This window comes from Artemia sp. Qi Xiang Cuo, chromosome 18, assembly GCF_049724085.1.
Source record: "Artemia sp. Qi Xiang Cuo chromosome 18, ASM4972408v1, whole genome shotgun sequence".
In the NCBI taxonomy this organism is placed as follows: domain Eukaryota; kingdom Metazoa; phylum Arthropoda; class Branchiopoda; order Anostraca; family Artemiidae; genus Artemia; species Artemia sp. Qi Xiang Cuo.
The window spans coordinates 54,850,103-54,876,208 of record NC_142811.1 but is presented as its reverse complement, the minus strand read 5'-3'; the positions used below and the strand labels follow the sequence as shown (position 1 = coordinate 54,876,208).

The 26,106-nt window shown below is 36.1% G+C and overlaps 1 protein-coding gene across 3 annotated transcripts in view; it reads right to left on the bottom strand.

Moving 5' to 3' along the window:
* LOC148941659 (protocadherin gamma-B2-like) overlaps window positions 1-26,106 on the bottom strand; it is a 283,199-nt gene that overhangs the window by 150,186 nt on the left and 106,907 nt on the right. For all 3 annotated transcript variants that reach the window (XM_089104431.1, XM_089104433.1, XM_089104432.1), the window contains exons 3-4: window positions 20,722-20,802; window positions 3,977-4,113 (exon numbers count right to left, since the gene is read on the bottom strand). In XM_089104431.1, the coding sequence (XP_088960557.1) occupies window positions 3,977-4,113; window positions 20,722-20,802 (218 nt within the window). The remainder of the gene's footprint in view (window positions 1-3,976; window positions 4,114-20,721; window positions 20,803-26,106) is intronic.

The following is a 26,106-nucleotide window of genomic DNA, read 5'->3' as shown; positions in this document are numbered from 1 at the left end:
ATACATTTGATGAAAACTGTAAACTCTAAGGTTAGTTTTGATTTAAAAAATCGGCTCAGAATCTGTAGCATAGGTGGGTTGCCGGATTCATAAAGCATTCAAAACACTGGAATTGAAGACAACAATTACCGTTGAATATCTTATGTAACAGCTCGATTTCAGGGCGAAAAACAACTTTTTGAATTTTAAATCAGGAAAAAAGAAGAAATTGCAGTATATTCTTTGTTACAGACGCATGAAAAGCAGTTTAATGAGATTTTTTTCACTGCCTTACATCTTTTTCAAATTAAAAGAATTACATCATACATAAATGCCTAATTTAGCAGCCCTTGCAAAGGCGATATCCATGTTCGTTGGGAGTATTTGAGTCGGGGATAGGTTTTTAAATTGTTAATGAATGTCAAGAAATTATCTGGATTCCAATACCAGATTTGAAGTCACCTATCAATAGCCCCCATGGGTGTACGTGGCTTCTTGTCTAGAGGGGGGGGGGTAGCCGATTCTTTGATGAAGGAAGCTGAGGAAGGAATGGGGGGAGGAAGCTGAATTTATATTGTCAGTTCACAAAACCTTACATTGCCAGCAAGTTCTATCATACCTATGAAATCTTTATTAATAAGTAATCACCAAAAATCCTCAATAACCTTCAGCATTAATTTTCTTAGATTAGAGTTAAATATTTACAAGACATTATGGATAATTGCTTCTTGTTTGACTTTTATTCCGTTATTCCAGCTGTTTTTACAATTTTTTCAACTATCTACTTTTTATCAGCTGCTTTTTTAGCCATCTACCTTTTTTAAACTGCTGTTTAAACCATCTGCTTTTTCAGCCATCTGCTTTTCAGCCATATTTAGTGTAAGTTTGAAGTTATGGGGGGTGCAGCAGCCCTCCCCTCCGTACGCCCATGATAGCCCCCCTCACCCCTAATGAAGGTGCTCAAGAATTATTTCTGGAAACATACCTGTAACATCTAGTCTTACTAGGTTAGGGGTTTTGAACACCCCCCCCCCCGAAATGTTTATCTGACTCGTAAAAAACGTAACAAAAATGAATATAAACATTTTGTACCTCCCCTCCCCATAAAAAAAATCGGTACTTGTTAAACATCCAGTAAACACGGGAGAAGAACCGCATCGAAATCTCAAAGATGCTATATGAAAAACAGGTTTCCGCTGCATAGTGAGGTATTGCTCACTCTGCGAAAAAGGTTTAAACTTTAGTTTTTGGGGTTAAAGGGGTAAAAAAAGGGTACCTGGGTTAGCTTAGGTTAGTTTAGGTTAGGTTACGCATTTACTATATGCTATGCTTTACCCCCCCTCCCCCCCTAATGTTCAAATATAGAGCCCAAATTTGTTTATAAACTGTTATATTTTCATCCTATTTTGTTTTATTTCATTAGCATTAACGAAACTTCACTTATCGCGTGTTTACTGGATTCTTAACAAGTACCAAAAAATCCTTGATACAGCCCTGCTTATTTGCATTCTAGGGTCGAAGAGTGTTATGAATTATAGCCTCTGTCGTACTGATAAGAATCCTGCTTTTTCGGTTCCCTTCTTGGTGAAGGAAAAGCCTCCTTACAGCTGCAATCATAAGTACTCCCCAGATGGGGAGTATACAGGAAATGAGGTCTCTGAAACACCAGACTTACATCAGTGGCAAAATTTCTTTTCAGAAACGAAAAATATTTATTAGCGTTGGCTCACATGAGAGATGCAAAAATAATCGAAGTTACAAACACTGTGTCTGCTTTGACTAAAACTGAATCTTGTTAGGGACGAAGACCCTCCACAACAGATTCATTGCTTTACATTCATCAACGCGTTCATTGCTTTACATTCATCAGCGTAATATCTACCCAATATGCTCTAAACGCACACAGAGGATTATTCCCATAAATTGACTCAATCTCAAAAGTTGTCATAGATGAGATAGTAATTTTCAGAACTGATTACACTCCGCTGTGCTCTCTGACAATAATTCGCGCAACTTAACAATACAATTAGACCTAAAATTTGGCTATATTGCAATAGCTGTATCAGATTCAAATGCATAATTGAATCCAAAACAATTAAAAAAGCAATCACATTTAATTTGAGAGACATCCGCGAAAATAGCTTTTACTGTCTAGCAGATTAAAGTAGTGACAATATACGGTTTTATCCTTGACACTAACACAATGCACTTTTAAAACTTAATGTCATATTTTTCTATATCAAACTGTTGGTTCAAAGACCAAAACTTGAAATGTCTTTTTCATCTGTAAACACAGTAAATTATACTGGTGCCAAGGTCTAATAATAATTAAAGACAAACATTTACGTTTTTCAACTTCAACATATTTTGCAAAAAGAGAAGAATATCAAACATTAGGTATTTGCACAATAATTTTTCTTCGGTGCAAGATTTAGGAAAGGGGCTTATTAAAAAGGGGCCTATTTATAGGTTTCCGTAGAAAATCTATAGATGGCGTTTCGGATTGAGTAGAATTTTCCACAAGCCACTAGGCACCACAAAAGTCTCATAGTCGAAGTCTCAACATAGTCTCAAGACCACAAAAGCCCGGCAGCGCTTTCTATCCTAATCGTTCATAGTTACAAGATTGGAATTGAGCCCATATTTGAAACTTTTTTTCTCTTTTTCTGGCTAAGTAGGGTTCTCGAATATTAATTTTTTTTTTTTTTGTAAGGGTTTTGTCCAAAGCCCTTATAACCAGAAGTGCCAATGCCCAATGCCACAGACGAAAAAAGTCGAAGATCAAATCGTATTAAAATTTGGGTATGACGACCCGTTGACATCGAACCGAAAATTAAAATTTTTAGCAGAATTCTCTGGTGATTTGGGGTAAATATTATAAGGAAAGAGTGAATATGGCATTTTAAATAGGATACCGGTTTTCCGTAGGTATTCCGTAGATCTACGGAAATTCTGTAGAAGTGAGAACGCTGCACTGAGGTTATTCGATCTTAGTTCATGAAAATAAACACAAAATTCACTTTCAGCTCTGTTGCATCGGATCGCCGAAAGTGACAAAAATGGTCATGATTTTCTTTGACACTGAACCTTTCACTTATGATAAATCTTTAAACGCTGGACAGGTTTCCGCATTATTTTTACACTCTAAACGGGTTTGAAAAACGTTCTGGGAGGAATACTTTTATCAATTTTTTGATCTGTTCAATTTATTATGGACGAGACTAAGTAAACATCTGATATAAAAATAATAAAATATTATTATTAAAATAATAAAATATTAACGCTAGGGGTCTAGACTAGCAACGCTTTAAAGACTGAATATCGTTATACACGAAAAACAGTATAACAAGTTCATAAATAAAACGTAATAATTTTAATTTTTTTTAAACTCGTTTTGAAAATGGGCTTGACAATTAGATTTTTTTTTTTTTTTAGTATCTACGAATATGTGACAACGAGGGGCGCAAAACAAACTGGGCTTTACGTGACATAGATATCAAACTGATACAGAATTTAAGAGAGAAAAAAAACGTGTATAATTTAAATAAAACAGTGGAACAAAAAAGATAATAACAAACTTTATATAAAAAAAATCCGAATATTTTGACTCCATGTTCAGGAGCCTTTATCAATAGAAGAAAAAGTTTAAGTTAAATTAAATTAAACGTTTAAATTTATTAAATTAATTAATTAATTAATTAAAACACATAAAGAAAACGACAAAAACACACAAAAAGAAACAAATAAATAGAACTCACATCTTAGTTTTCCTATTGGAATCCTACATAAAGATAGACAGATCCAGAAAGACAGATCCTATAAAGGCCAGAATTTGAAAAGAACATTTACGTCCCACTTCTAAAACTACTCCAACTGGCTAAAATATTAAAACATATAAAAATATTTAAATATTTAAAATGTGTAAATAATAATAGGAGAAGTAAAAAAAGAAAAAATTTTTGATTATTTTCAGAAAACTAAAAATGATATTACTTACCTCTTTATCCAGTGACCGTCTTAGAATGAGATCTTTTGTACCGGATTTTATTTCAATCGGTATTCCTACATCCTGTGGTGAGAGCCTTAAAGATATCCCAGATTTTTTCTTTATTTCTCCAAGTATCTCTAATGTACCTGAAAAGATATTCAAGCAAATGATCATCGACTAAATGATCGAAAGTTTTCTCCAAGTATATCTAATGTACCTGAAAAGATATTCAAGCAAATGATCATCAAGACTGACAAGAAAGCAAGACAGACTATAAAGCAATGAACTGCCGAGAAATACGAGTGAATTCGGGATATTCAGTTCTTTCATCCAAATTTGGCCGATTTTTCGCGAACTCGAATCTGGAAAACTCGAAGAACTGCAAAATCAGGTGAATGGTATAGAAATTCATAAATAATTCACGCAATAATATTCAGATTTACGAGGGACATAGGCCCAAAGTCCCCCACCCTGCTTACTTGCATGATGCTGAGTACATAGCAGGACCATATCCAGGATTTTTGTTCGGGGCGGGGGGGGGGTACCCGATTTTTTCCCGTGGACTTTGTCTAACATCATCGAGATGGGTATTTTTTAGACTAATTTTCGACTCGGTCAAAAATTTGGGGGGGGGGGGGGGGGTAAAACCGGGTAACCCCCCTGGATACGGCCTTGGTACATATTATAATACACCCAGCACATTACCTAAGCGTGATGTGTACCAAGAAATTTTCAACAGTTGAGAGATGCACTCAATGATAAAAGCCTTAAAGTTAGGGCCGTAAAGGCCGTAAAGGCATCTTTATAATAAAGTTCACATCAATTAAACAACATTCGTTTGCTAATTATAAAGTAAATTGTGTTCAGTTCAAGATTATAGATGTATATGTCAAGTAAAGGGAAAGGCTATTAAAAAAGAAAAAAAACAACCACTACTTCAACTGTCTTCTGCGAAAAAAAAAACCATCAGACCTAAATCTGATTTTAAACTAAGAATGAAAAGAGGCCAAAACTGGCAGAAATATATGTTTCGATATATTGATAGCAATATATACATAGGCACGGTCGTATCCAAGAGGTGGCTTGTTGTTTCGGTTATCCTCTGCCCAGGGGCGAATATCTAGTATTTTTATTGGGGGGGGGGGGCGAGGGGGACAAAAGGGGTACATATCCAGATAGTCAAGGGGCATGGGCTATATAATAATTTTTTCTTCAAATTATTGAAGGGGCAACTGCCCCCCCCCCCCAAAAAAAAACAAAAACAAAAAAGATCCCCCTGCTCTCTGCCAGAACCTAGGATCTGCGTTTTACAAGTTTTTGGGAAAACATTAATATATTGATTTTTTTTTTTTTCATTTTTGGAACCAAAGAAATAAATTAAAAATAAAGAATTTCGTCAGCAGGCTTTCCGAAGTTTCTTTTTTCTCCGTCTTTGCAACTCCCTTTCCTTGGCCGTAATAAAGCTCATAATTATACCATTTTTTTTAATTATAACACAGACATTATAATGACTAAGAATAAAGTCGAATATAGTAAAATTTGAATTATTCATAATTTTAAGAAGTTCATCAAATCACGATCACTACAATGTAATAAGGAAGTTCTTTTCTATAATTTCCTTTGGTGAAATATTTAAATTCTTGCATAACAGGAAGAATGTGCTCAAACACTTGAAAGTCACTCTAAAACTAGAAGTTAAATTAGAAAACCTTTTTTGTTTATTTTATGGTTAAGACCGTGTTCAGAGAATGGGTTTAACCCCCCCCCCCCTCAAAATATTTTTCCAACTCGTAAAACTACTACTACTTCTACTACTACTAACAACTCACTGCAGCACCAACCCGCCTGAGGCCAACACAGCTACGCACACTCCTCCTCCACCCCAGTCTATTCAAAGCCTCTCTTTTTACACCCGCCCACGAAATTCCCATTTCCTTTAAATCTTTCTTTATGACGTCCTCCCACCCCAGACGAGGACGATCTGCTTTCCGTTTAGCCCTAGACGGTTGGTCGAAAAGAACAATCTTCGGTAATCTGTCATCCTTCATCCGCACAACGTGCCCTAGCCATCTCAACCTTTCTTTCATTATAGCCCTAGAGAGCGTTATTGAACCACATTTTTCGTAGAGCCTATTGCTTGAAATACGGTCAGTCAACCGGGTACCCAGAACTATCCTTAAGCAATTTCTCTGTAAAACATGTAGCAAATATTCATCAGCTTTTTGGAGTACCCATGCTCTACAGCCACATTTAACCACTGGCATCACTGTAGCTTCTAATATTCTAATCTTGATTTGTAAAATTATCTTCCTATTCTTCCTAACTGTGAAAAAAACACCCTGAGTCTTGGCTATTCTACTTTTGACATCTTCACTGCTCCCACCATCTTTACTAATAATACTACCAAGGTAAGTGAAGCTGCCCACCTGATCAACTTTTTCATTACCCAACATCACCTTTTCATCTTTTTATTATTCCTAGCCTTAGTGAAACATAAGAAAAATGCATAGACGTATTTTTGATGCGTTTTTTTTTTAACTTATAAAATTCCCCCTTCCCCTCACGAGCAAAAATAATGGATATGGCCCTGTCTGTGATAAAGGATCCACTCTCCGGAATCGAAACAAATTAACTGCAGGAAGTTAGTCCTAAGCAAAACAGAGTTTACAATAACTAAGTTAGGTCAAAAATTACAGTGTTTCTAACAAGTCAAAATATGAAATTGAATATAAAGTGAAATCTTAGTTGTCATCAATCGATAAAGCATGGTCGATCACATTTATGTATGGTGTATCTTAGTCAAAGTGGCGAAACTTGCACATATTAATTTTAATTTTTGACAAAGAATATGAAGTACATGACAACATTTTTTTTCATTCTTGATGGTTATGGAAGACAGAAAAAATCAAATAAGCAAATAAATGCAACCACAATATGACTTTTGAGAGCCTCGACATTATTATGCTAATTTTAAACTAAGAATGAAAAGAGGTTAAAAGTGGCAGAAATGCATGTTTCGATACATTGATAACTATATATACACAGGCACGGTCGTATCCAGCAAGGCCGTATCCAGGAGGGGGGGGGGTTACCCTGTTTGAACCCCCCCCCCCGAAATTTTTGACCGAGTCAAAAATAAGTCGAAAATTAGTAAAACCTAGGTAAAAATCAGTAAAATTAGTTGAAAACTGAGTAAAAAATTAGTACCCCCCCCCCCCGAAAAAAAATCCTGGATCCGACCTTGGTATCCAGGTCGTATCGGTGGCTAACCGATTTGAACCGCGCTCCACCCTAAATTATTTCGACTCGGAAAAAAGTAACACAGATACATATAAAAAATGTTTTAATGCGTTTATAAAAAAATTGTAATATCACCCCCCCCCCCCCAGCAAAAATTCTAGATACGGCCAGGTGCCAAAGATTTTAATTTTACAGCCAGAATTCTTTTTTATAGAAGAAACTACATTTTAAGAGAAACAAGGAAAAAAACAAATACTAGAGACAGAAAAATATCGAATATAAAATAATTGAGATAAATGAAATTTATTTGAAGATAAGCCACTAAACTTACGTTTTTCGTCACCTAATGGGTACAATGAAATTAAAACTGTAAGAGCCATCTATAAATCTATACAATATGAAAAAAAGAACCACAGCTGCAGATTAACGATTCGCCAAGCCAACCAATCGGATCGTCGGGATTTGTGACTTCACTTGTTTTAGTCTTTTTGAACCTCGTAGTCGACTTTATAGTGACCCCAGGCAGAGCTTCCAGTAACCCCAACTTATTTGGTGTTCCTCCAAGTTATCCCACAACAAAAATTGAGTTCTCAAAGTATCACCAAAAACCGACGTTCATAAGAATACGAACAAGTGTACTCTTGATATGTACTTTAGGTGTCAAGGAGTGGCCAGGCCCTCGCTTGTTGACTTTTTCGTAAACTTCAAATAAGTTAATTTTTACAAAAGGGCCATTGTTTTTAAACACAGTGGTTATTCTACATTCGAACAAAAAAAAAAGAGAAAATTAGCGCTGTATGTTGAACGAAACCCATTCATGCTCATTTATGCTTGAAATGGAAAAGGAATCTATGTCACTAGCTATTTATAACGGTTAATCAAACAGAATTTCGTAGCTTATATAAAAAAAGAGCTCCTTAATGAAGGTTTTAAGCATTCCCACACATACGGAAGAACAAATACACCTTGGTCCGTCAAAATTCACCCCTCATCCCCGCACCACCAAAAAAATAAGACTTAAATTTCCGTGATTTAGCAGATTTTTCGTAATTTTGAACCATCTCCTAAGACAGCGTATTCCAGACTGGGAGGCGCGGCTCAATTCAATTCAAATTCAAACAAGGCCGTCGCACAAGAAAATTTAAGACACTTAACTGTTGATTATAAGTTATGAAAAATAGAATTTTAATTTCCAAGTAAATCATGCAAAGTGTATATACTGTATAAATACAATCTGTGTTCCTCTCAGGCCTTCTTCCGAGACGTATCAGTCACTTCACTCCAGGAAAAAAAAATTGTCATAAAAAAATTAAGTCGATATATTTTTTTTGCACTTTTATTAGTTAAATACTTTTTTATAGTAACGGATAAATAAGAAACATTACTTTTGAATAGCAAACCCTGAAATTTAGGTATATTAGGTATAGATTTGATGAACCGTTACTGATTCACGCTGAGATACCTTTCTAACATGACCTCAGATGGTGGCCCGATGTTTTTTTTCAAAACGATATTTTGGAATGGTAAAAAATGTGTTTTGCTAAATATATGATATTTGCAAAATTACATTTTTCATGGCCATAACCTAACATCCCAGAATTTTCTGGTTTAGCTCAAATGAAATCGAAATATCGCTTTCGTTGTTGTAGAAAGCTATTAACTTACTGATACCGAAGTTTCTATACACTTTGCACAAATAAGCAAGCATAGCCATCATAGGCGGCGCAATGGCGCTGCCTAAGCAAAGAGCGATATGGACACAATGTATTATTTATTTACTTACTTTTTATATATATTTTTTTTTAGACCAGGGCACTTTGTATAGAAGGAGTTGTCGTAGACACTTCGAAAGTGGCCCATTCGATTGGAAATGCAAGTTATATTGCCCTTTCGAATAGTCAATAGTGAATGGAGGGCAACCAGCCCCCCCCCCACGCCCATCATTTACCCGAATATATCCAACCAAAACTTTGAGATGGCCATTTTGTCCAGCGTAGATGAAAGGTCCAGTAATTGTGTCTTTGAAAAATAACCCCCTCCCAGAGCCCTCAGGGCAATCGTTGTATATTATGCCCCAGGGGCATGTTTGTTTTTTATGGAAATAGTGGTTGCACAAGCTTCGGAGGGAGTTAATTGTGTTGTGAATTTAAAGTGCCGTATTTAAAGTCGAAAGTAATTGGAGGGCATACAGCCCCACCTTCCTCGACCATCATTTCCCCTAACATATCCAGTAAAAATTTTGAGACAGTCATTTTGTTAATCATTTTTGAAAAGTCCAGTAATCATATCTTTGGGGATGACAACACCCCGCCCCCCCCCCCCCACGGCCCTCAGGGCAAGGGCTAAAAGTCATATTAGTTGACCATTGTTAACATTTAAGGTTTTTATGGAAAGGTGGGTAGCATAAACTTCAGATTCGGCAAAGTTAATTGGAAATCAGAAGTCCTAGTGTCCTTTTTAAGAGTCAAACGTAATAGGAGGGCAAGTAGCCCCATCCCACGTCTTCTTTTCCCCAAATGCACCCATTACAAATTTTGAGATAATAGTCTACTGTACCTTTTTGTACCTTTTCTTGAAGGGCAATAAATGAATAATAATAATAATAATAATTTTGTTCAAAATAGTCAAGATCATATAAAAAAGCCTTAGGGGTTGAAATAGCCTCTCGGAATCTGGGGGCAAGGGTTGTAATTTACGCCCCGAAGGCATAAAACTTTTTTATAGAATGGGTGGTTGTATAGAATTTGGGTAGAGCTCATTCGATTGGAAATTGGAAGTTATAGTGCTCTTTTTAAGAGTCAAAAGTGAATTTAGGGCAACCAGCCCCTCCCCCTCCCAAGGCCATCATTTTCCAAGCAAACACCCACTCAAAATTTGAGATGTCTATTTTCTTCCGCATTGTTGAAAAATCCTGTAATTATGCCTTTGGGAACCTTTCACTGCCCCAGGGCCGGATCTAAAGCTTTGACGCTCCTAGGCCCAAGCGTTTTTGCTGCTCCGTTTTTGCGAGATTTTTGGAGAAATACTCGAAAATTCGGGGATAGTGGAAGCAATGAAAAGAACGCCCCTGATTAGTCAAAAGTAATGAAAGAGAGAGGTGATACCAAACTTTCAGCTGCCATTCTTGGGAGCAATCTGGCAGTTTATAAGGGCCACCGAATTCCTGTGTTGTTTTTAAATAACTTTTCTGTGAATAGGCTGCATGGCAGCGGAGTGCACCTGGCACTTTGACGATAAATAACATTGGCCCAGTTTTTGTTAAGAAAACAATCGCTCATTGATAATTTATTGCCCCCCTGACATTGTTCGCCCCTAAGCCCGGGCCTGGTGGGCCTATTGGTAAATCTATTCCTGCACAGCCCCCAGAACAATGGCTTTAAGTTAGGCAATTCGTTCACTGTTTACATATAGTTCCTTTACTTTCCAAAAAGACAAAGGGCATAGGGCTGTCAAATGGCATAACTCAGGAATGACTGAGTATATTAATTTGGGACTTTCAGGAAATAATAAGGGAGATAATCAATTTACCAAAAACGTCATATTTGTACGCTACTGCTGCTACTACAACTACCACCACTACTACTACTGCAAACCCAGTACTACATTTAAAATATTGACTGGAAATTTGAACTAAATCAAAAGACACTATGTGCATGCACATTGTGAAAAGATCATATCTCAAAAATAGATTTGAGTAATAATTTGGAACTTCAGAAAATGCTTAAAGGGGAAGATCAATTGACCAAAAGGCAATGTGTGCATGCTACTACTAATACTACTACCGCTGCTATATTGAATTTTACATCTTACTAGGTTCAAAAACAAAACCCCTGTGAAAATTAATTTTTAGATGATGCGAGGTTTGGGGTTGGTTGCCCCCCCTCCCGTTCATATAAAAGCGATATTTTCAGTCTACCGTGAAATGCTATAAATCTAGTAATTACAGCCTTACAGCAAAGTGGCTTCGCATGTTCTGTTTCAATCTACATCCCTTCTCATGTGCTAATACAATGATGGCATTTTCAAGGTAAATAATGTCATCTTAGTAATAAAAAAAATTATTGTAATTTAAAACTGGGGTAGAGTAATGAAACTTGGGAACTTAAATAATCATGAATTTTCAAAAAATCCCATTATTTAAGTTTTTGACACTTAATTTAAGCTGTCTTCCTTGAAGGAAGAATTGTCATGACGTAAATTTATTACATTTTTTATTGTTTAAAAGTATGAAAAGAGTCCAAAACGAATATGAAAGGAGGAATCTAAATGGATGCATTTTTGATTCGTATTTATAAATAAATCTAGTTGCAAATAAGTAATCATTGTTGCACATTCTTAATGGAGGGAAATTCGCTAGTGCTGCCACATATTCATCCCAGAGAATTGTAGAGGCCGCCACCGAATACCTTAAATTTCTGTGAAATTGACGTATAAAATAATGTATATTAATAAAGCATTTGCGCTGATGTCCTCTCAGGTCAACCCTATTCTATAAGTCGATATTTACAGTTTCCCCAAATGTATTTATATTTTAACATTCTTATTCAGCTGCTCGGTTTTTTTTATTTTCGCTGTCCCCCTGAATATATTCCAGCGCAGGGACCTGGATCTAATCGGCAATGAAAACTCAGAAAATGTAGAACTATAGAAGTGGCGTTTCTAATATTGGATTTAAAAGGCGAATATAGATATAGAAGATAGAAATAGAGAAATAGAATATAGAAACAGAAGAAATATAGAAATAGAAGAAATAGAGAAATAAATAAAAACTGGAAGAACTGGAATCTGTCAATAAGGATAAGGCCAACAATACAATAAAATAATAAAATATAAAAATCCTCCAGAGCCATTGCTGGCCCATAGATGTTTATGAGACTGGCGATAAACGCTGCCGCATGAGACGTTGCAGTCGCTGGATCTTTTTTACAGGGACAAGTAGGAAGCCTGTAGCCAAACCAGGTGGCAGTGAAGATTGATCCCTGACTCCGTATTGCCAAGAGGAACATCAATCCACTGAGCTACGGCAAGGGTCAATAAAATTATTAAAATATGTAAATAGGAGAGTACAAGAGCCAACCTTTTTTAAAGGAGAAAATGGGGTTTTATTAAAAGAAATAAACATATTAACAGCAAACCCGAAGATAGATCCTTTTTGAAGGATCAAACTCAGAGAATCCACTTTTTTTAGACAAAAATATGGTTTCGGGAACGACAGTATCATTATAAAAAATGAAACGAGCTAATTTATGAAAGTCAGTCGCGGTAAACATGATAAAACTGTAATTGATTAATTTAAAGATTTAGTTAATTAATTTAAATTATTTAATTTAAGTAATTAGTTTAAAGTACTTTTTATTAAGTTGACTATTCTAGTTAACTAAGTTTACAATTAACTGATTAATTTCATTTAAATTGATTCCCTGCTTTCTTTGGCCATGTTTCGTTCAGTGGCGGATCCAGAGGGGGGCGAGGGGGCGCCCCCCTAGCTCAGTCTCAAGTAGTGTAATTTACTTAACTAACTCAAGTTTGCTTTAATTAAACTTGCTCCTAACGCAGGTTTATCGGATCAACCTCTTTTGCACCCCCCCCCCCCCCAAAAAAAAAAAATCCTGGATCCGCCCCTGGTTTCGTTGACTATGTCCAAACAGGTAGTGTAGCCTAACACTTTCACCTAATCTTAAGTGGGATAAGCATACCATAAATAATTTCTGAGACCACACTGGCTAATCATGATAAACAAAAAATCGCGAAGAAAGGAAACGAGGACAATTAACAGCCAGTGAAAAAATTGAAAAATTATGCAAATATTTCGGTCAAGACCTCCGCTTGACCGTCCTCAGTGCAGAATAAAACTGATAAAAATATAAAAACCAAACCTTAAAATAAAAACACGAAACTAAAATTGGACGACCCTTTCCTAGTAACGGTGAAAGGGTAACTGAATAAAAAACACAAGTCTAAATGGCATTTCAGAATTTCATTTTGCGTAAAGCACTTTTAAAGGCTGATCGCTTTCCAGTTTGATTGTTATCGGAGACTCTATTCGATTGCACAATATAACTTTGTGGATGTATGTAAAAACGATCAGAATTAATAATTTTGTCATAAATGGGACTTAGAAAAGTTCCTCCAGTGTCTCTTTTGAGAGCTACCTTTTGGTGAATGTGCTTTTTTATTTCAACTGCATCCCTGAAAACTTGCGTGAGACCTTTAACGGGGGCACCGATAGAGGCCTCGTCAAACAAAATGAAATGGTGTGGATTCTCGTACACATGTTGCGCCAAGGCGGAATCAAAAACCTCAGGCCTTTGGCGTAACCTCATTGCCTTGTCAATTGAGGACTTGTGCTCAGATAACCCCTCCCCCAATTGCTGTTGGGTTCTACCAACATAAAAACAGCCACAAGAACAAGGAATTCTATGAACACCACTACCCAGAATGGGGCTGGTTTTATCTTTGCCGTTTTTAAAAAAATTTCTGTTTAATATTTGAATTTTTAAAGGCGACGCTAAATTTATGTTTCTTAAGGATTCTTTTCAATTTGTCACTCAATTTAGGAATATAGGGTAGAACAGTGAAAAGTTTCTTATCATCCACCAATGGGACGGTATCTGTTGGGGCTTGTGGACCTGATGCCCTCCCCTCTGCCTTTTTTCGTCTTCTGTATATAATGGTCTCAATTAATTTTATAGGGTAGCAATTGCAAAATAAAATGTCCTTAATATAGTTCAATTCTGAGTCTATGTGAGGCTCTGAGCATATTCTTATTACTCGGTCAACCAAAGAAATAACAACTCCTCTTTTTATGCAGGGAGAGTGGCTGGAGGAAAAATGCAAATACCTATCGTTATGCGTAGGCTTTCTATAAATAGAAAATTCAAGGCCAGGAGACTTATTGAAAATTAAAACATCTAGGAAAGGTCGTTTGTGGTTATGTTCTAGTTCTAAAGTGAACTGAAGGTTAGAGTCCAAAGTGTTTAGATGAGTTAAGAAGGAGTTAAGTGACTCTCCTCCGTGCTCCCACAGAGAAATAATATCATCGACAAACCTACCCCAGAAACGGTGTTTTATCGGAAAATTTTCCAGAGCAGAGATTTCTATGAATTCCATATAAAAAGTTGCCAAAAATGGTGAAAGACTTGTACCCATGGGTAAACCCTAATTTGGGTGAAAAATTGATTATTATATCGGAAATATGAGGAGGAACTATTGCAAAGACGGACGAGACGCATAATAGTTTCTATGTCCAGTGTTTTGTAGTCTATTTGATCAATATTATCTTCTAATTTCCTTTGAAGAGCTAGTTCACATTTTTTAATGTCGCAAGACGTATACATAGAAATGGCATCGAAACTGGCCAAAATTGTATCTTTTTTTATTTCAATGTCTTTTAGTTTTTCAACAAGGTGAACTGAGTTTCTTATGTATGAAGTTTGTGTTTGCATAAGGGGCGAAAAAGTGTTGACAACCATTTGCCCAATCTGGCAGTCGGAGAGCTATAAGAAGCCACAATTGGGCGTAGAGGGACTCCATCTTTGTGGATTTTTGGGAGCCCGTAAAATTTAGGAGCTGAACAACCTTTAGGGTAAAATAATTTAGACATTTGTCGAGTAATAAGTCTTTCAGTTTGCAAAATTCCTAGCTCCTTTCGTACTAGACGTGTGAACTTATCGGTGGGGTCTGAATTTATGGGCTTGTAAGTATGGGTGTCGGATAAAATATCTGTAACTTTTGTATTATATGAAGTTTTATCAAGGATAACAATTTTATTTCCTTTATCAGCCCTGGTGATAATGATCATATCATTATCACCTGGTGATATCATTATCACCAGGGCTGATAAAGGAAATAAAATTGTTATCCTTGATAAAACTTCATATAATACAAAAGTTACAGATATTTTATCCGACACCCATACTTACAAGCCCATAGATTCAGACCCCACCGATAAGTTCACACGTCTAGTACGAAAGGAGCTAGGAATTTTGCAAACTGGAAGACTTATTACTCCACAAATGTATAAATTATTTTACCCTAAAGGTTGTTCAGCTCCTAAATTTTACGGGCTCCCAAAAATCCACAAAGATGAAGTCCCTCTACGCCCAATTGTGGCTTCTTATAGCTCTCCAATTGCTATATTGGGGAAATGGTTGTCCAAACTTTTTCGCCCCCTTATGCAAACGCAAACTTCATACATAAGAAACTCAGTTCACCTTGTTGAAAAATTGAAAGACATTGAAATAAAAAAAGATACAATTTTGGCCAGTTTTGATGCCATTTCTATGTATACGTCTTGCGACATTAAAAAATGTGAACTAGCTCTTCAAAGGAAATTAGAAGATAATATTGATCAAATAGACTACAAAACACTGGACATAGAAACTATTATGCGTCTCGTCCGTCTTTGCAATAGTTCCTCCTCATATTTCCGATATAATAATCAATTTTTCACCCAAATTAGGGGTTTACCCATGGGTACAAGTCTTTCACCATTTTTGGCAACTTTTTATATGGAATTCATAGAAATCTCTGCTCTGGAAAATTTTCCGATAAAACACCGTTTCTGGGGTAGGTTTGTCGATGATGTTATTTCTCTGTGGGAGCACGGAGGAGAGTCACTTAACTCCTTCTTAACTCATCTAAACACTTTGGACTCTAACCTTCAGTTCACTTTAGAACTAGAACATAACCACAAACTTCCTGTCCTAGATGTTTTAATTTTCAATAAGTCTCCTGGCCTTGAATTTTCTATTTATAGAAAGCCTACGCATAACGATAGGTATTTGCATTTTTCCTCCAACCACTCTCCCTGCATAAAAAGAGGAGTTGTTATTTCTTTGGTTGACCGAGTAATAAGAATATGCTCAGAGCCTCACATAGTCTCAGAATTGAACTATATTAAGGACATTTTATTTTGCAATGGCTACCCTATAAAATTACTTGAGACCATTATAGACAGAAGACGAAAAAGGCAGAGGGGAGGGCATCAGGTCCACAAGCCCCAACAGATACCGTCCCATTGGTGGATGATAAGAAACTTTTCACTGTTCTACCCTACATTCCAAAATTGAGTGACAAATTGAAAAGAATCCTTAAAAAACATAAACTTAGCGTCGCCTTTAAAAATTCAAATATTACACAGAACTTTTTTAACAATGCCAAAGATAAAACCAGCCCCAGTCTGGGCAGTGGTGTTTATAGAATTCCTTGTTCTTGTGGCTGTTTTTATGTTGGTAGAACCCAACAGCAATTGGGGGAGAGGTTATCTGAGCACAAGTCCTCAATTGACAAGGCAATGAGGTTACGCCAAAGGCCTGAGGTTTTTGATTCCGCCTTGGCGCAACATGTGTACGAGAATCCACACCATTTCATTTTGTTTGACGAGGCCTCTATCGTTGCCCTCGTTAAAGGTCTCACGCAAGTTTTCAGGGAGGCAGTTGAAATAAAAAAGCACATTCACCAAAAGGTAGCTCTCAATAGAGACACTGGAGAAATTTTTCTAAGTCCCATTTATGACAAAATTATTAATTCTGATCGTTTTTACATACATCCACAAAGTTATATTGTGCAATCGAATAGAGTCTCCGATAACAATCAAACTGGAAAGTGATCAGCCTTTAAAAGTGCTTTACGCAAAATGAAATTCTGAAATGCCATTTAGACTTGTGTTTTTTATTCAGTTACCCTTTCACCGTTACTAGGAAAGGGTCGTCCAATTTTAGTTTCGTGCTTTTATTTTAAGGTTTGGTTTTTATATTTTTATCAGTTTTATTCTGCACTGAGGACGGTCAAGCGGAGGTCTTGACCGAAATATTTGCATAATTTTTCAATTTTTTCACTGGCTGTTAATTGTCCTCGTTTCCTTTCTTCGCGATTTTTTGTTTATAAGCATACCACCAAACTGTCTGCTTTCATCCATTGACCAATTTAATATCCAAATATAACCTCTTCAACTCCCATTACCAAGTGATTACACGTCCTGTATAAATGATTACAATCCCCATATAATAGCATGCTTCCTCGTAAGAAAGTGAGCAAGTCTGAGGCTTCACATATTTATGTAATGTATTACATAGCTGTAAGTGAATCTTTCTCTGGGAGGGGGAGGGGTCGCTCTTGTCTCCTCTCTTATCTCTCAACAGCTTAGATTTAGCTTAATTTTTGGCAATAGCACTACTCCAAGATCACTAGCATTAGATCACCAAATCACTAGCGAGACCAATCCTGAGCATAGTAAGGTTAAATGAAGATTGGAAGGATACGTAAAACCGTCAACAACGGTTAATTTACAAAATTGCTGGTACTTACGTATTATAGCGACCACACTTTGTTCTTGGTCTATAATGAAACCGGTTTCCTGTGTTCAGTCGGAGATAATCAGCTTAGCCTGAGCGAGATAAAAAGGTATCTATCCAGCAAGGGCGGATCCAGGATTTTTTTGGGGGGGGGGGGTTACTAATTTTGACTTTTTCGGGTGGGGGTTACTAATTTTGACTCAGTTTTCGACTAATTTTACTGATTTTTTACCTAGGTTTTACTAATTTTCGACTTATTTTCGACTCGGTCAAAAATTTCGGGGGGGGGGGGTTCAAACCGGGTAACCCCCCCCCCCCCCTGGATACGGTCTTGCTATCCAGGTAGGCTTATACTTTAATTAGGCTAAATATTTAATGTATAGAGGTGATTAGGTATTTAATATAATGCGTTCTGGGCGGCCTGCTTTCCATAATTATTTTTGTAGTTTCCATAATCTTATTACTAAAGTCTTATATTTTCATCATATTTTGGTATATTTCATTAGGATTACCCTGACTTCACTTCTTGGGTATGGTCCCTATAATTCGTAAGTACCAAATTGCTATAGAAGAAATAGGGAATTTAGACAATTTATTGCATAATACGCAAATTAATAGAGAACTGCTACAATTTTCTATTATCTATCTTGATTCTGTTTGCTTGAATTTACCATACTAGAACATGTGTGTCTCGTTTTTGACTATAGACTCACTAAGAAACTTGAATTAAGTCTATCCTAGTTGATTGTGTCTTTCAACTCACTGAAGTTAGATAAACTAACCTGACAAAACTGGGTCCAATTAAAATAGAGGCCCGTAAATTATTTCTAAGGAGGGTCAACTGCCCGCCAGACCTCACTTCCCCCCAGCTAAAATTTAATTTATTTTAAAATCTTGTCGAATTAAGATAAGCCTCCATAATTCAAGGATCCACAGAAACGGTTCAGTTTTCTTTAGTATATCTTTGCCTCTATATTATTAAATGGCTCATTTTTCAGCTTTCACTGTCAATATTTCTTGATTTGGGAAAATTGGCTACAACGCGCCCCCCCCCCCCCCAGGATTTTTAAGAAATTGCGCCACTGCACCCCTTACTCCTTTTGACATTCTTGGATCTTGTCATTCAAGGTCCTTCTTGTTTTAAAATTAAAACGATTGCTAAATGCTTCTTCCTCGTTTCATTACCATTTTTTGATTTCCGTTGTTCCATTTTGTTGACTTTTCTTTGTTCTTCTAATTCTTTCTTCATTTTAATTTTATTGTTTTATATTTCTTTAATAGGCCTACACTTTTTGTTTGCTTTGATACAATACCGTGAGAATCATCTTTTACGTACAAAATCTTATCTAAAAGTCTAATATTACATCCCATCAAGCGTATTCTGGAAGTATTTCTTCTTTTTAAATCAATGAGCCAAAAATACCAGCCAAAAAATTAAATATATTGCAATAGGTTTCTCCATACGAATTCCATTTGTTTTCATTGAGAATATACCAGTTAATGAATCCAGTATGGACCCATTTTATTAACTTTTCTTCGTTCTTCTAATTCTTTCTTTATTTTACATTTATGGTTTTATAGCCCTTTAGTGTACTTTCTGTCGTTTTTTTAACTTGTATTTGGACATTTTTTCCATTACGTAGTTTAAATGCTATAATTCATTGTTTGTATGACTAGGTTATGATTTTTCTTTTATACAATAACGTGAGACAGGGGCGGATCCAGGATTTCTTTAGGGGGGGGGGAATAGGTTGATCCGATAAACTTGTGTTAGAAGAAAGTTTAATCAACGCAAAACTGCGTTAATTAGGTAAATTACACTACTTTAGACTACGTTTGGGTCTGGATCCGCCACTGCCGTGAGAGTCATCTTTTACGAAAAAAATTTTATCTAAAAGTCTAATATTACATCCCATCAAGCGTATTCTTGAATTATTTCTTCTTTTTAAATCAATGAGCCAAAAACACCAGCCAAAAAATTAAATATATTCTGCAATAGGTTTCTGCATATGAATTCCATTTGTTTTCGTTGAAAATATACCATTACCAGTTAATGAATCCAGTATTTGGTTTCTCAGCACCCGAAACCACAAGAATTGACGCAGGAAAGATATATCAGATTGATTTCTTTCCGTTATTACCCAGCCGTTACAAAACAGGACGCGCCTACAGCCATGTCAGGACTATTATTGTTAAAAATTCAACTATTACTGGCGAAATCGAATATTTTACCCATATTTTGTACTATTTGTTATAATATATTACAATATTTGGTACTTGTTAATAATACGGAACATGCCCAAGAAGGGAAGTTAAGATAATCCTAATGAAATATAACCTTCATTGGCTTCATATAACCTTTAGTTTATATAACAATATAATTTGGGCTACATATTTTCACATTAGGGGATGGTGGTGGTAAATTATTTGGACAGAGCCCCTAACGTAACATAACCCCCTCCACCCATAATGTGCAAATATATAGCCCACATTATACAAGTCCAATGCATTGTATCACCCGTCTTTCTAGCTATGAAACCGGTTTTCTGAGATCTAACCTAAGCGTAGTTCTTGAGTGTGTTCCGTATAATTAACAACTACCCATTGTTTTTACAATATTATACAACGTTTTTCTTGTCGAATGTTAAGTTTCAACAGTCTCTTATTTGTAACTAAACTTAACCTTCTCAATGTTGACTCGCGGGTCACGAATCGGGGCGCTGATAAGGGGGGGGGGATTATTCCCTTAGAATTTGAAAATCTACCTATTTTAGTATTTTCTTTTTAGAAAGGCGAAAAACCGAAATCCCCCCAATATTTCTTTTGTTTGCATCTTCATGAACAAATAAAAATCATGATTGCCTCCCTACATTTTCCTGAATTCCCACTCCTGGTTGAAAATTTATAGCTGACAAGACCAAAGTCTGGCGAATTAGGCTAATTGGTAAAGCCTTACCACATCAATGCTCATTTATTTTGCCAAAAATATCTTAGTTTTTTTCCTCACTCTTGTTTTTTGGGGCAGAAAAGAACGGTTTCTTGTTACGTCAACAGTGAGGCGCTCGCCGTACTAATTATGCAAGCTATTGTTTTAAGAGTGAAATAATAACCCAGCAATCATTAAGGAAATAAAGCTTACTTTAGGAGCATTTTTGGGTTTGAGACGCCCGGTCATAATTAAAATAAGCAATAAATTAAAAGGAATGAAATAAAACCTACCGATCACTGATCCGACTTCAATGTCTTCGCTAACGAAGAATATTTCAGAGGATCCTCCTTTCTCCAAAAAGCAACGATTATCTACAAAAGAAAGCTGTTTTAAAAATATATACATGGTGGGCCAACATCACAACCATACTTACTATAACAGGTATACCGCTTTACGTTTCTTTCAGCCCGAAAACTTGCATCTCTTACTTTTACTGCATAATCCCTATTTGTATTTGTTTCAACTAGTATCCATGCAGCCTGTGATAGTTCGGGTATTTAAGTAATCCCACCCACTCCCAAAAGTCCCTGTTCCCTAAAAAAGAGTAGTTTGGGCATCGCCATACCCAGTACTAAGGGCGCAACTCTTTAATTTGTTTTCAGAAGGACGCAAATAAGGTTTCTAGTCTTTTCTTGGGGGTAAATTTTGGCTCGAGGATTAGCCCTACCCCCTTTTATTCCTGCACCCCTGTGATGCCACATCCCAATTCTACTTTTCTCGCAAAACTGTGGAAATAGAAAGTGTGTCCAATATTCCAATATCCAATATTCCGATCTCATAAAGAGAATTCAAATAGTTATAAATTATTATTAGGCACTGGGATTGTTATTATGGGTAGGGTAGGGTAGGAGGATGTCATAAAGAAAGATTTAAGGGAAATAGGAGGATCCTGGGAAAATATAGAGAGGGAGCCTTTGAATAGATTGGGATGGAGGAAGAGCGAGCGTATCTGTATTGGCCTCAGGTGGCTTGGTGCTGCAGTGAGTTGTTACTAGTAATAGTACAAATCAAACAGTTCGTGGTAACGTAACTCTAGTAACAGTACCTCGTGGTAAGTCGTACCTCGTGGTAACAGTACCAAACAGTAACTCGTGGTAAGTAAGGAGCGACCCGGCTCAATGGTAACCGAAACTCTAGAAAACGGGTTTTTGATACCAATAGATATATCAAAAGAATCAGATTTCAATGCTGATTTCAAATATATAACTTTCATCAAGTTTAGTGCTACCCATCAAAAGTTACGCGCCTGAGAAAATTTGGCTGATTTTCGAAAAAAGGGGGAAACACCCATTGAAAGTTACAGAACTTTAATGAAAATCACACCATCATATTCACAGTATCAAAAAATCCTAATGTAGAGTTTTCAAGTTCTTATCCAAAAAAATGCGAGATTTTAAATTTTTTTTCCAGAGGAAAGATCCCGGATGCGTTTGTATTTGTTTGTTTTTTTTTTGTTTTTTTTTTTCCAGGCGTGATCGCATCGACCCAGTGGTCCTATCATTTAGTGAGATGGCACATTGGAACGTAAATTAAAAGTTATATTGCCCTTTTTAAGTGACCAAAAATAATGGAGGGCAACTAGGCCCCTCCCACGCTCATTTTTTTCCCAAAGTCACCCGATCAAAATTTTGAGATAGCCATTTTGTTCAGCATGGTCGAAAATATGATAAAAATGTCTTTTAGGATGACTTGATCCCCCACAGTCTCCAGGGGGAGGGCTGAAAGTTATTACCTTTACTCAATGTTAACATATAGCCTAGTATTGGTTATTGGGAAGTATACAGACTTTTTCAGAGGATATTTGTTCTGGTAGGTGGGGGAAGGAGAGGGTCGGGGGCTATATGGAAGGATCTGTCCAGGCAGGAAGTTGGCAGGGGGGAAGGGAAATTGCCAGGAAGGGGGCGCCGGCCTTGCCAGCATTATTTATTGGTTATTGGGAAGTATACAACCATTTTTAGGAAGGATTTTTTCTGGAGGGGGGGGCTAGAGGAGGGGATTACTCTGGAAAATATTTCTATGGAGGATGTTTCTTTGGGGTAAGGGACATTTCTATGAAGGGGGCGCCGGATTTCCAAGCATTATTTAAGAAACGATCAGAAGTTAAGTAAAAAAAACAAGTTTTTTCAACTGAAATGTAAGAAGGAATATTAGAACTTAAAACGAACAGGAATTATAACGTATGTGAGGGGGTTCTCCCCCAAGTCAATACCTCGCTCTTTACGCTACAGTATTTTTTAGTGCTTTCAAAAGAGCTATCTATTCTAATTAAACGGCCTTTGTGATTCAGGGGTTTGTGAATAAATTTTTTTTTTAACTTTTAACGTAAAGAGCGTGGTATTGACTAAGGGGAGAACCCCTTCATATAAGTAATAACATATACGTAATAAAAAAAAACAATAAAAAAACAAGCGATACGGCTCAATAGTAATCGAAACTTTTAAAAACGAAATTTTGATGTCAATAAATGTATCAAAAGAATGTGTTTATAATGCTGATCCTAAATATATAAATTTTATTAAGTTTAGTATTACTCATCAAAGGCTACGAGCCTGAGAAAATTTACTCGATTTTTTAAAGAGGGGGAAACATCCCCTACAAGTGAAAGAATTTTAATGAAAATCACACCGTCAGATTCAGCGTATCAGAAAACCCTATTACATAGGTTTCAAGCTCATATCTGCAAAAATCTGCAACTTTGTATTTTTTGCCAGAAGAAAAATATACGAATAGAGAAGTTAGTTACGTAAGTTAATTTGTAAAGACATCCATTTAGCAAAAGAAAAGTAAAATTTTTATGCAAATAAAAGCTGCATTAACTAAAAAACGATCAGAAATTAAATAAAAAAAACAAGTTTTTTAAACTGAAAGTAAGGAGCGACATTAAAACTTAAAACGAACAGAAATTATTCCGTATATGACAGGGGCTGTCCCCTCCTCAACGCCTCGCTATTTACGCTAAATTTTTTTATTGTTTTAAAAAATAGAGTTGTGAGAAAGTCAAACTTTTTATTGTTTTAAAAACTAGAGTTGTGAGACAGAGTCAAACTTTAGCGTAAAGAGCGAGGCGTTGAGGAGGGGACAGCCCCTTTCATATACGGAATAAGTTCTGTTCGGTTTAAGTTTTAATGTCGCTCCTTACTTTCAGTTTAAAAAACTTGTTTTTTTTTATTTTCATTAATAAGATTGAGATTAAAATATTAAGTATTTTCAAAATGAACCATGAAAGATAGCTAGAAATAAAAATCCGATGTCAACGCGGCTCAAGACCGAAGCAGAATAGGAACTGCTTCAATAATAAAATAATCTGTAAAAAATACAGTGCGGCTGAAAAATGTAGCTTTATATGGAAGTATAGTACAGTCAATTATATCGGGGTTGTCTTGGACGTAGCGGTACTGAAGTACTTCTATTAAAAGTGTGGTTGGTCTCTAACATCTCCTACCACATAAATACGCGCCTGAAAGTACGACCTATGTAAAAAAATCTAATGAAATGTGTCTCAGTTTCTGACTGATTTTCGAAAGATGTCTGAGACACGCCATTTCGTTCCTGGGCAAAAATATACAAGGGTTATAATAATATACAAATATTGAAGGAAATATTGACTTATTTTGGTCAACTCTATGAAATCGAAGGTTTCAGAATTTAAATGAAGTAAGTCCGTTGTTTACATTTCCAAGCATCGATATGCCTATACTATACTAAAATGAAGGATTTAAATTATGCTTCTTGCACTGCGTATTATATTGAGCGATTTCTAAAGTGTCCATTCTTTTTTTTCTTTTTTTTATCTGTTCATTACAACAGTGAGCCAATGCAATTACCATTGTTGCAGTTTATAGTCACCAGCTTTCATTGTTTTATTGTCAGCTAATTAATATTTGGAAGTAATCATACTGTCATTGCAAATTGGTCTTATAAATTGGTCAATTTATAAGGTGCAATGTGACGTTTTTCAGAAAACCAACATTTTAATTTTTAGCCTTGAAAAAAAGCACGTTTCATCGATTACTTCTGCCTACTTTTTCGTATCTTATTTATTTCCCAAGATATATTTTATAGCTTCTCTTTTTTCCCGAATGCGTTACTTCCTCTTGCCTCCCTCATAGAAATGGGGAAATTATAACTTTTGCTATCAAAATTATTCTGCCGTATCTTCGACGATTGTAAAAATCTTCATTTTTACAAACAATTACAAGGCCCGTTCTTTTGCACTAAGATCCAAGGCCTTATCGAGGGGGGGGGGGGTTACCCGGTTTGACCCCCCCCCCCCCGAAATTTTTGACCGAGTCGAAAATAAGTCGAAAATTAGTAAAACCTAGGTAAAAATCAGTATAATTAGTCGAATACTGAGTCAAAAATTAGTAAAACCCCCCGAAAAAGTCAAAAATTATTAACCCCCCCCCCCGAAAAAAAAATCCTGGATCCGTCCTTGCTAAGATCTCACATCTTTCTGCAAAGATTTCCGTTCTTTTTACTCATCTTTGTTTAAGATCTTACAGCTCACTTATGTTAACAATAAATGTGAAAGACGCCATCTTACTACCACATAGGACAATGATCAGAGAACTTGATATTACAACCATTATGGTTTTCAGGCTGCTGATTAGAGCAGAATGACAATAGATGTTTTTAAGAGAAAGCCAGAAGATGTACGATCTTACTGTTAAGATTTCAGTTCTAAGCGTTCATTGTCAAAACATGCAACATCTTAGCACAAAGATGAGTAAAAGATGAGTTTGATATCGGTGCCCTACTGTTTGGCAACGATACCAAAAACACATTTTCCAATTTTTCGCCAGCATAATTTACGTTGTGTAACATATTGTCTTTTGAATTTTCTTAGCTAAAGTGTTCATCAGACGTACAAAATTATAACCAGTAAGGGATCTACTTTCATTGATATAATTTAGGGTGTATACAGGCACACACATAATTATTCCTTTCCCAGATGAGGGGGATAAAAAAAAAACTATTTTTTTTGTAATTGAATAAGAAGTGCCCAAAAATATGGATATATATATATATATATATATATATATATATATATATATATATATATATATATATATATATATATATATATATATATATATATAATATTTGGCCCAATAACAAACTGGTAGTTAAGGACAGAAAAAAACAAGGACGATGTGGGTGTTCTGACTTATTACATTGTTGCGGGTTGACCTCTTTGGCACCATTTTTGACATTAACAAGGGCGTTAACTGTTGCTTAGCTAGCAAGATGTTTATCTCATCTTTGACAAAAAAGTTGTTCTACCGAACGTGATTGATTCTAAATATTTGAAGTTGTAAAGGTATGTAAACCTTGATACAAGAGTTTTATTTGATAACTAAATAAGAAAATATTGAAAAATATGGACAAATCATAAAAATGGGATTGATTCGAAGGGATGCTATCGAGGAATCTCCTAACTCTACAGGGGCATTGTTTTTGGGTGGCAAGAGGGGCAGTTGCCCTTCCCCCAATAATGTGAAGAAAAAATTATAATACATCCCATGCCCTTTGACTATCCAGATATTGACCCCTCTTGCCCCCCCCCCCCCCCCAATAAAAATGCTGGAGATTCGCCCCTGTATCTCTGTGAGCTT